General features: G+C 57.3%; 1 protein-coding gene across 5 annotated transcripts in view; it reads right to left on the reverse strand.

Annotated features, from left to right (window-relative positions):
* Positions 1–640: 640 nt before the first annotated feature.
* Positions 641–12,374, reverse strand: part of LOC146750966 (uncharacterized) — a 34,416-nt gene continuing 22,682 nt past the window's right edge. For 3 of the 5 annotated variants that reach the window (XM_085535898.1, XM_085535901.1, XM_085535900.1), the window contains 3 exons: positions 11,959–12,154; positions 3,896–4,259; positions 641–1,047 (listed from right to left, as the gene is read on the reverse strand). In XM_085535898.1, coding sequence (XP_085392024.1) covers positions 848–1,047; positions 3,896–4,259; positions 11,959–12,154 — 760 coding nt within the window. In that variant the 3' untranslated portion in view covers positions 641–847. Of the gene's footprint in view, positions 1,048–3,895; positions 4,260–11,958; positions 12,155–12,229; positions 12,277–12,374 lie in introns of those variants that run through there. The other 2 variants (XM_085535899.1, XR_014941997.1) reach the window with 2 other exon arrangements.

The following is a 12,374-nucleotide window of genomic DNA, read 5'->3' on the forward strand; positions in this document are numbered from 1 at the left end:
ATCATTAATAACTATGGGGGGGGAGAAAAGGAATCATTAATAACTATGGGGGGGGAAAGGACTCATTCATAACATGGGGGGGGGGGGGGGTAAGGGACTCATTCATGAATAACAATGGGGGGGGGAAGAACTCATTGATAACAATGGGAGGGGATGAACTCATTCATAACATTGGGGGGAGAAAGGACTCATTCATAACAATGGGAGGGGATGAACTCATTCATAACAATGGGGGGGTAAAGGACTCATTCATAACATGGGGGGGGGCCCATAAGTGCTCCCCCCCCATAGATTAGCCCCCCAATTTCCCACCCCCCATAAGTGCCCCCCCCATAGATACCCCCCATAAGCACCCCCCCCCATAAGTGCCCCCCCTGCCCCATAAGTGCCCCCCCCCTGCCCCACAAGCGCCCCCCCCCGCCACATAAGGTCACCCCCCCTCCCATAAGCTCCTCCCCGGCCCCACAAGTGCACCCCCGCCCCATAAGTGCCCCCCCCCCAGCCCCATAAGTGCCCCCCTGCCCCACAAATGCCCCCCAGCCCCATAAGTGCCCCCCTACCCCATAAGTGCTCCCCCCATAGGTACCCCCCCGCCCCATAAGTGCCCCCCCCAGCCCCACAAGTGCCCCCCCCAGCCCCACAAGTGCCCCCCCCACCTGCTGCTGCCTCTGGAACCTGGGGGGCAGCGACTTCTGGTACTTGGGGTACGTCGTTGTGGGGGGGGGGGTCGGTCCCGCGTTGTTGTTGGGGGGGGGCGGGGGTGGGGGTGGGGGCTGCTGCCGTGTGTGGGGGGGGGGCACCGGGACCACCAGCAAAGCTTCGACCCCCCCCACCCCCCCAGGTGGGGTCAGCCCCATTTTGGGCTCCGGGGGGGGAGGGGTCGCCCCCAAGGACCCCCCCCCATTTTTGGGGCTGCAGGACGGGGGGGTGGGCGTCGAGGGGGGGGGGACGGGGCGGGGATGTTGTTGTTGGGGGGGGGGAGGGGGGGAGTGGGGGGGGGCTGCTCCTCGGATGGGGGGGGGGGATGGGGGGGGGCGGCGCTGCTGCCTGTGGGGGGAGAGAGGGGGAGGGGGGGGGGGGTTAGAATGGGGGGGGTAATAAGGGACAATGAGACCCCCCCCCCCCCACTTCAAGCCCCCCCATAGAGCCCCCATAGTGACCCCCAAAGGGGCCCCTAATAGAGAACACCACCATAAAGACCCCCAATAGACCCCCCCCCCATTGAAGCCCCCCATAATGGCCCCTCCCATAGACAACCCCATAATGGACCCCCCCCATAGATGCCCCCAATGGGCCCCCATAGAGACCTTCCCCCCAATTGAAGCCCCTAATAGACCCCCCCCATAGAGACCCCCCCATAGACCCCCATAATGGACCCCCCCCCCCATAGAGATCCCCCCATAATGGAGACCCCCATAATAGACCCCCCACCATAGAAATCCCCCCCTATATCCCCCATAGAGACCCCCAATGGACCCCCCCCCATAGAGACACCCCCATAGACCCCCATAGAGACCCCCCCCATAGAGACCCCCAATGGACCCCCCCCCATAGACCCCCATAATGGACCCCCCCCCCAATAGACCCCCATAATGGAGACCTTTGCCTCCATAGGCCCCCATAATGGACCTCCCCCCCATAGACCCCTATAGGCCGCCCCATAGACCCCCACAGACCCCCATAATGGACCCCCCCTATAGAGACCCCCCCATAGACCCCCATAATGGACCCCTCCCCCCCATATCCCCCCATAGAGACCCCCAATGGACCCCCCCCCCCCATAGAAACCCCACCATAGCCCCCTATAGAACCCCCCATAGACCCCCAATGGACTCCCCCCCTATAGAGACCCCCCCATAGACCCCTATAGACCCCCATAATGGACCCCCCCCACATAGACCCCCCCATAGACCCCCATAATGGAGACCCCCCCCCATAGACACCCATAATGGACCCCCCCACTCCATAGACCCCTATAGACCCCCATAATGGAGACCCCCCCCCCATATCCCCCCATAGAGACCCCCAATGGACCCCCCCCATAGAGTCCCAATGGACCCCCCCCCATAGAGACCCCCACATATCCCCCATAGACCCCCATAATGGAGACCCCCCATAGACCCCCCCCCATAGAGACCCCCCCATATCCCCCACAGACCCCCATAATGGACCCCCCCATAGACCCCCCCCTATAGAGACCCCCCCATAGACCCCCATAATGGAGACCCCCCCCCCATAGACCCCCATAATGGACCCCCCCCCCTCCATAGACCCCTATAGACCCCCATAATGGAGACCCCCCCCCATAGACCCCCATAATGAACCCCCCCCCATATCCCCCCATAGAGACCCCCAATGGACCCCCCCCCATAGACCCCCATAATGGAGACCCCCCCCCATAGACCCCCATAATGGACCCCCCCCCCCATAGACCCCCATAATGGACCCCCAATGGACCTCCCCCCCATAGACCCCCAATAGACCCCCCCCATAGACCCCTATAGACCCCCATAATGAACCCCCCCCCCATAGACCCCCCCATAGACCCCCATAATGGACCCCCCCCCATAGAAACCCCCCCATATCCCCCATAGACCCCCATAATGGACCCCCCCCCCCATATCCCCCATAGACCCCCATAATGCATCCCCCCCATAGACCCCCCACCAGAGACCCCCCCATAGACCCCCATAAACCCCCCCCATAGACCCCCATAATGGACCCCCTCCATAGACCCCTATAGACACCCATAATGGACCCCTATAATGGACCCTCCCCCATAATGGACCCCCCCCACAGACCCCGAAAATGGACCCCCCCCCATATCCCCCCATAGAGACCCCCAATGAACCTCCCCCATAGAGTCCCAATGGACCCCCCCCCATAGAGACCCCCCCATAGACCCCCATAATGGATCCCCCCCCCTCCATAGACCCCTATAGACCCCCATAATGAAGACCACCCCCCCATAGACCCCCATAATGGAGACCCCCCATAGACCCCACCCACAGAGACCCCCCCCATAGACCCCCATAAACCCCCCCCATAGACCCCCAATGGACCCCCCCCTCCATAGACCCCTATAGACCCCCATAATGGACCCCCCCCCCCCATAGACCCCCATAATGGACCCCTCCCACCCATATCCCCCCATAGAGACCCCCAATGGACCCCCATAGAGACCCCCCCCCATAGACCCCTATAGACCCTCATAATGGACCCCCCCCCATATCCCCCTATAATGGACCCCCCCCCCATAGACCCCCATAATGGAGACCCCCCCGCCCATAGACCCCCATAGAGACCCCCAATGAACCCCCCCCATAGACCCCCATAATGGACCCCTCCCCCCCATATCCCCCCATAGAGACCCCCAATGGACCCCCCCCATAGAGTCCCAATGGACCCCCCCCCATAGAGACCCCCCCATATCCCCCATAGACCCCCATAATAGACCCCCCCCCCCATATCCCCCCATAGAGACCCCCAATGGACCCCACCCCCCATAGACCCACATAATGGAGACCCCCCCCCCCATAGAGACCCCCCCATAGAGACCCCCAATAGACCCCCCCCATAGACCCCTATAGACCCCCATAATGGAGACCCCCCCCCCATAGACCCCCATAATGGAGACCCCCCATAGCCCCCCCCCTATAGAGACCCCCCCATAGACCCCCATAATGAAGACCCCCCCCCCATAGACCCCCATAATGGACCCCCCCCCTCCATAGACCCCTATAGACCCCCATAATGGAGACCCCCCCCCATAGACCCCCATAATGGACCCCCAATGGACCCCCCCCCCCATAGACCCCCATAATGGACCCCCCATAGACCCCCCCCCCCCCCATAGTCCGCCATAATAGACCCCGCCCCCCCCCCCCCCACTGACCGCCGCCATCTTGTTTCTCCTCCTCTTCCCCCCCCGCGGTGGGGGCGGGGCTGCACTTCCGGTCTCCCCCCTTCAGCGCTTCGCCCGCACTTCCGGTCGCGGGCTGGGCTCCTTCCGGCCCACCCGCAGACGAACCGGAAGCGGAAGTAGCTGCGGCGGCGTTGGAGCCGGAAGCGGAAGTAGAAGCGGGCGCTTGGTCACGTGAGAGGCGCTCGTCCAATCGCTTGAGCTTTAGCGCGCACGCGGCTCGGCGCTGCTCCGCCATTCGCTGCTCCTCCGCTTCCCGCCGGCGCCGGGCGCGCGCAACCGCCAACGAGACCTCCGAGCTGCGGCGGCGCCGCTGCCGCCATGATTCGTCATCGTCCTGAATGGGGACAGATACCATAGAGTCACATAGAGAGAACAGAGAGATCATAGAGAGCATAGAGTGACCATAGAGAACAGAGAGACCATAGAGAACGTAGAGACCATAGAGAGGACATAGAGTGACCATAGAGAGCATAGAGTGACCATAGAGTGACTATAGAGACCATAGAGTGACCATAGAGAACATAGAGTGACCATAGAGTGACCATAGAGAGCATAGAGTGACCATAGAGTGACCATAGAGAGCATAGAGTGACCATAGAGTGACCATAGAGAGCATAGAGTGACCATAGAGAACATAGAGTGACCATAGAGTGACCATAGAGAGCATAGAGTGACCATAGAGTGACTATAGAGACCATAGAGTGACTATAGAGACCATAGAGTGACCATAGAGAGCATAGAGTGACCATAGAGTGACTATAGAGACCATAGAGTGCCCATAGAGTGACCATAGAGAACAGAGAGTGACCATAGAGAACATAGAGTGACCATAGAGTGACCATAGAGAGCATAGAGTGACCATAGAGAACATAGAGACCATAGAGAGGATGTAGAGTGACTATAGAGAGCATAGAGTGACCATAGAGTGACCATAGAGAGCATAGAGTGACCATAGAGAACATAGAGACCATAGAGAGGATGTAGAGTGACTATAGAGAGCATAGAGTGACCATAGAGAGCATAGAGTGACCAGAGAGAGGACACAGTGACCATAGAGTGACCATAGAGAGCATACAGAGGATGTAGAGTGACCATAGAGAACATAGAGTGACCATAGAGTGACTATAGAGACCATAGAGTGACCATAGAGAACATAGAGACCATAGAGAGGATGTAGAGTGACCATAGAGATCATAGAGTGACCATAGAGCGACCATAGAGTGACCATAGAGTCAGTATAAAGACCATAGAGTGCCCATAGAGATCATAGAGAGGATGTAGAGTGACCATAGAGTTCATAGAGACCATAGAGAGGGACCATAGAGTGACTATAGAGTGACCAGAGTCAGTATAGAGACCATAGAGTGACCATAGAGTCACATAGAGAGACCAGAGAGATCATAGAGACCTTAAAGAGAACAGAGAGTGACCATAGAGTGACCATAGAGAACATAGAGAGCTTATAGAGATCATAGAGAGGGACCATAGAGATCTTAGAGTTGGGATAGAGACCATAGAGAGAACATAGAGAGACCAGAGAGACCATAGAGTGACCATAGAGATCATAGAGAGGATGTAGAGTGACCATAGAGTGACCATGGAGTTCATAGAGACCATAGAGAGGGACCATAGAGTGACCATAGAGTGACTATAGGGACCATAGAGTGACCATAGAGAGCATAGAGTGACCATAGAGAACATAGAGACCATAGAGAGGATGTAGAGTGACCATAGAGAGCATAGAGTGACCATAGAGAACATAGAGACCATAGAGAGCATAGAGTGACCATAGAGTGACTATAGAGAACATAGAGTGACCATAGAGTAACCATAGAGAACATAGAGTGACCATAGAGAGCACAGAAACCATAGAGAGGGACCATAGAGTGACCATAGAGTGACTATAGAGAACATAGAGTGACCATAGAGAGCATAGAGTGACCATAGAGTGACCATAGAGAGCATAGAGTGACCATAGAGAGCATAGAGTGACCATAGAGTGACTATAGGGACCATAGAGTGACCATAGAGAGCATAGAGTTACCATAGAGAACAGAGAGACCATAGAGAGGACGTAGAGTGACCATAGAGATCATAGAGTGACCATAGAGTGACCATAGAGAACAGAGAGACCATAGAGAGGATGTACAGTGACCATAGAGTGACCATAGAGATCATAGAGAGGACATAGAGTGACCATAGAGAGCATAGAGACCATAGAGAGGACATAGAGTGACCATAGAGTGACCATAGAGAGCATAGAGTGACCACAGAGAACATAGAGAGGACATAGAGTGACCATAGAGATCATAGAGTGACCATAGAGAACATAGAGACCATAGAGAGGATGTAGAGTGACCATAGAGAACATAGAGAGACCATAGAGATCATAGAGTGACCATAGAGTCAGTATAAAGACCATAGAGTGCCCATAGAGATCATAGAGAGGATGTAGAGTGACCATAGAGTTCATAGAGACCATAGAGAGGGACCATAGAGTGACCATAGAGTGACCAGAGTCAGTATAGAGACCATAGAGTGACCATAGAGTCACATAGAGAGACCAGAGAGATCATAGAGACCTTAAAGAGAACAGAGAGTGACCATAGAGTGACCATAGAGAACATAGAGAGCTTATAGAGATCATAGAGAGGGACCATAGAGATCTTAGAGTTGGGATAGAGACCATAGAGAGAACATAGAGAGACCAGAGAGACCATAGAGTGACCATAGAGTACAAAGAGAGGATGTAGAGTGACCATAGAGTGACCATGGAGGACATAGAGACCATAGAGAGGGACCATAGAGTGACCATAGAGTGACTATAGGGACCATAGAGTGACCATAGAGACCATAGAGAACATAAGAGACCATAGAGAGCATAGAGTGACCATAGAGTGACCATAGAGAGCATAGAGTGACCATAGAGAACATAGAGACCATAGAGAGGACGTAGAGTGACCATAGAGTGACCATAGAGAGCATAGGGAGGATGTAGAGTGACCATAGAGAGCATAGAGTGACCATAGAGTGACCATAGAGAACATAGAGTGACCATAGAGTGACTATAGAGACCATAGAGTGACCATAGAGTGACTACAGAGAGCATAGAGTGACCATAGAGTGACTATAGAGACCATAGAGTGACCATAGAGAACACAGAGACCATAGAGAGGACGTAGAGTGACCAGAGAGTGACCATAGAGAGCATAGGGAGGACATAGAGTGACCATAGAGTCAGGATAGAGACTACAGAGTGACCATAGAGTGACCATAGAGAACATAGAGAGGACACAGTGACCATAGAGTCACCAGAGAGAGTATAGAGTGACCATAGAGAACATAGAGACCATAGAGAGGACATAGAGTGACCATAGAGTGACCATAGAGAGCATAGAGTGACCATAGAGTGACCATAGAGTGACCATAGAGAACATAGAGTGACCATAGAGTGACCATAGAGTGACTATAGAGACCATAGAGTGACCATAGAGAGCATAGAGTGACCATAGAGTGACTATAGAGACCATAGAGTGACCATAGAGTGACCATAGAGACCATAGAGTCAGGATAGAGACCATAGAGTGACCACAGAGATCATAGAGTAGGACCATAGAGAACATAGAGAGACCATAGAGAACATAGAGACCATAGAGAACATAGAGAGACCATAGAGACCATAGAGAGGGACCATAGAGTGACCATAGAGAACATAGAGTGACCATAGAGAGGATGTACAGTGACCATAGAGTGACCATAGAGTGACCATAGAGAGCATAGAGAGGACATAGAGTGACTATAGAGACCATAGAGTGACTATAGAGACCATAGAGTGACCATAGAGTGACTATAGAGACCATAGAGAGCATAGAGTGACCATAGAGTGACTATAGAGACCATAGAGTTACATAGAGGGACTATAGAGTGACCATAGAGAGCATAGAGTGACCATAGAGAACGTAGAGACCATAGAGAGGATGTGGAGTGACCATAGAGAGCATAGAGTTACCATAGAGAACAGAGAGACCATAGAGAGGACATAGAGTGACCATAGAGTGACCATAGAGATCATAGAGAGGATGTAGAGTGACCATAGAGAACATAGAGTGACCATAGAGTGACTATAGAGACCATAGAGTGACCATAGAGAACATAGAGACCATAGAGAGGATGTAGAGTGACCATAGAGTGACCATAGAGAGCATAGAGTGACCATAGAGAACATAGAGACCATAGAGAGGACGTAGAGTGACCATAGAGTGACTATAGAGAGCATAGAGTGACTATAGAGATCATAGGGAGACCATAGAGTCACATAGAGAGACCAGAGAGTCTGTATAGAGAGCATAGAGTTACCATAGAGGACATAGAGAGGACATAGAGTGACCATAGAGTGACCATAGAGAACATAGAGTTACCATAGAGAACAGAGAGACCATAGAGAGGACGTAGAGTGACCACAGAGAGACCATAGAGATCATAGAGAGGATGTAGAGTGACCATAGAGTGACCATAGAGAGCATAGAGTGACCATAGAGTGACTATAGGGACCATAGAGTGACCATAGAGAACACAGAGTGACCATAGAGAACGTAGAGACCATAGAGAGGATGTAGAGTGACCATAGAGACCATAGAGTGACCATAGAGAACATAGAGACCATAGAGAGGATGTAGAGTGACCATAGAGTGACCATAGAGAGCATAGAGTGACCATAGAGTGACTATAGAGACCATAGAGTGACCATAGAGTGACTATAGAGACCATAGAGAACATGGAGTGACCATAGAGTGACCATAGAGAGCATAGAGTGACCATAGAGTGACTATAGAGACCATAGAGTGACCATAGAGTGACTATAGAGACCATAGAGAACATGGAGTGACCATAGAGTGACCATAGAGAACATAGAGGGACCATAGAGAGCATAGAGACCATAGAGAAGACATAGAGTGACCATAGTGAACATAGAGAGACCATAGAGAACATAGAGTGACCATAGAGCGGGATCATAGAGTGACCATAGAGAGACCACCTGGTCCCCCCCAAGAGACCCCCAGCCCCATAGATCTGCTCCCATCTCTCCCCCTCCATCCCAGCCCTATAGATCCCCATCCCAGCCCCACATATCTGCCTCCCCCCACCCCAGCCCCATAGATTTGCTCATCCATCCCAGCCCCATATCTGCCCCCCCCCATCCCAGCCCCATAGATCTGGTCCCCCCCATCTCCCCCCCCCCCCAGCCCCATATATATCCCCACCCCAGCCCCATAGCTCTGCTCCCCCATCCCAGCCCCCCACTCTGCCCCCCCCCCACCCCAGCCCCCCACTCTGCTCCCCCCCCACCCCAGCCCCCCACTCTGCCCCCCCCATCCCAGCCCCATAGCTCTGCTCCCCCCCCCAGCCCCATAGATCTGCTCCCCCCCCACCCATCCCAGCCCCATAGATCTGCCCCCCCCCGAGCCCCATAGCTCTGCCCCACATATCCCACCCCCCATTCATCCCCCACCCCCAGCCCCATAGATCTACCCCCCCCAGCCCCGTAGCTGTGCCCCACATATCCCACCCCCCATTCCCCCCAGCCCCACCCCAGCCCCATAGCTCTGCCCCCCCCATTCCCCCCCCAGCCCCATATATCCCCATCCCAGCCCCATAGATCTGCCCCCCCCCTCCACCCCAGCCCCACATATTTGCCGCCCCCATCCCAGCCCCATAGCTCTGCCCCCCCCCCATTTCCCCCCTCACCTCAGCCCCATAGATCTGCTCCCCCCCATCCCAGTCCCATAGCTCTGCACCCCCCCCACTTCAGCCCCATAGATCTCCCCCCCCATCCCAGCCCCACAGATTCCCCCCCATTCCCTCCATTACCACCTCAGCCCCATAGATCTGAACCCCCCATTCCCCTCCCATCCAAACCCCATAGATCTGGACCTCCCATTCCCCCCCATCCCAGCCCCATAGATCCCCATCCAAACCCCATAGATCTGGACCTCCCAATCTTTCTCCCCCATCCCAGCCCCATAGATCCCCACCCCAGCCCCACATATCTGTGCCCCCCCCCCACCCCATAGATCTGCCCCATCTCCCCCCCTCCACCCCAGCCCCACAGATCCCCATCCCAGCCCCACAAATCCCCCCCCATTACCACCTCAGCCCCACATATCTGCCCCCCCTCCATCCCAGCCCCATATATCCCCATCCCAGCCCCATAGATCTGCCGCCCCCCTCCACCCCAGCCCCACATATTTGCCCCCCCCATCCCAGCCCCATAGCTCTGCCCCCCCCCCATTTCCCCCCTCACCTCAGCCCCATAGATCTCCCCCCCCATCCCAGCCCCATAGATCTGGTCCCCCCCATCTCCCCCCCCCACCAGCCCCATATATATCCCTATCCCAGCCCCATAGATCCCCCCCCCAGCCGCACAGATCCTCCCCCCCATTCCCCCCATTCCCACCTCAGCCCCATAGCTCTGCTCCACCCCCCCCCAGCCCCATAGCTCTGCCCCCCAACCCACCCCCCCCAGCCCCACACATCTGCCCCCCCCCCAGCCCCATAGATCTGTCCCCATTCCCCCCCCCAGCCCCATAGATCTCCCCCCCCATCCCAGCCCCACAGATTCCCCCCCCCATTCCCCCCATTACCACCTAAGCCCCATAGATCTGCCCCCCCCATCCTCCCCCCCATTCCCCCATCCCAGCCCCACATATCTGACACCCCCCCCAGCCCCATAGATCTCTGCCCCCCCAGCCCCACAGATCTCTGCCCCCCCAACCCCAGCCCCATAGATCCCCCCCCAGCCCCATAGATCTCTGCCCCCCCCAGCCCCACAGATCTCTGCCCCCCCCAGCCCCACAGATCTCTGCCCCCCCACCCCAGCCCCATAGATCTCTGCCCCCCCGCCCCCCAGCCCCATAGATCCCCCCCCCAGCCCCATAGGTCCCCCCCCCAGCCCCATAGATCTCTGCCCCCCCGCCCCCCAGCCCCATAGATCCCCCCCCCAGCCCCATAGATCTCTGCCCCCCCCAGCCCCACAGATCTCTGCCCCCCCACCCCAGCCCCATAGATCCCCCCCCAGCCCCATAGATCTCTGCCCCCCCGCCCCCCAGCCCCATAGATCCCCCCCCCAGCCCCATAGATCTCTGCCCCCCCCAGCCCCACAGATCTCTGCCCCCCCACCCCAGCCCCATAGATCCCCCCCCAGCCCCATAGATCTCTGCCCCCCCGCCCCCCAGCCCCATAGATCCCCCCCCCAGCCCCATAGATCTTCCCCCCAGCCCCATAGATCCCCCCCCAGCCCCATAGCTCTGCCCTCTTGCCCCCCAGCCCCATAGATCACCCCCCCAGCCCCATAGGTCCCCCCCCCAGCCCCATAGATCCCCCCCCAGCCCCATAGATCCCCCCCCAGCCCCATAGATCTTCCCCCCAGCCCCATAGATCCCCCCCCCCAGCCCCATAGATCCCCCCCCCCAGCCCCATAGATCCCCCCCCCAGCCCCATAGATCCCCCCCCAGCCCCATAGATCCCCCCCCCAGCCCCACATATCTGACCCCCCCCCCCCCCCCCAGCCCCATAGATCCCCCCCCAGCCCCATAGATCCCCCCCCCAGCCCCATAGGTCCCCCCCCCAGCCCCACAGATCCCCCCCCCCAGCCCCATAGATCCCCCCCCAGCCCCATAGGTCCCCCCCCAGCCCCATAGGTCCCCCCCCCAGCCCCATAGATCCCCCATCCCAGCCCCATAGATCCCCCCCCAGCCCCATAGATCCCCCCCCCAGCCCCATAGATCCCCACCCCAGCCCCATAGATCTCTGCCCCCCCATCCCAGCCCCATAGATCCCCCCCCCAGCCCCACAGATCCCCCCCCCAGCCCCATAGATCCCCCCCCCAGCCCCATAGGTCCCCCCCCCAGCCCCATAGATCCCCCCCCCAGCCCCATAGATCCCCCCCCCAGCCCCATAGATCTCTGCCCCCCCGCCCCCCAGCCCCATAGATCCCCCCCCCCAGCCCCACAGATCTCTGCCCCCCATCCACGTACCGGGAAGTCGTTGGGCTGGGCCCAGCTGCCGCGGTTGGGGGGCGGTGGTGGTGGTGGTGGGGGGGGTCTCGCCGTTGGGGGGGGGGGGGGCGGCTCTTTGGGACCCTCCGTGGGGGGGGGGGCGGCTTTGGGGGGCGGCGGCGGCTCCTCCGTGGGGCTGAAATGGACATCAGAGGGGGGGGGGGTGTTCTCCTTCCTATGGGGGGGGGAGATGTGTGGTTATGGGGCGCCCCACGGCACTTATGGGGCACACAAAGCACTTATGGGGCACACATGGGGCTGGGATGGACATCAGAGGGGGGGGGGGCGTTCTCCTTCCTATGGGGGGAGGGAGATGTGGTTATGGGGCGCCCAACGGCACTTATGGGGCACTTAAAGACACTTATGGGGCTCACACAGCACTTATGGGGCACACA

This window comes from Coturnix japonica, unplaced genomic scaffold, assembly GCF_054131305.1.
Source record: "Coturnix japonica strain WE unplaced genomic scaffold, WE-NBRP24 Scf219, whole genome shotgun sequence".
In the NCBI taxonomy this organism is placed as follows: domain Eukaryota; kingdom Metazoa; phylum Chordata; class Aves; order Galliformes; family Phasianidae; genus Coturnix; species Coturnix japonica.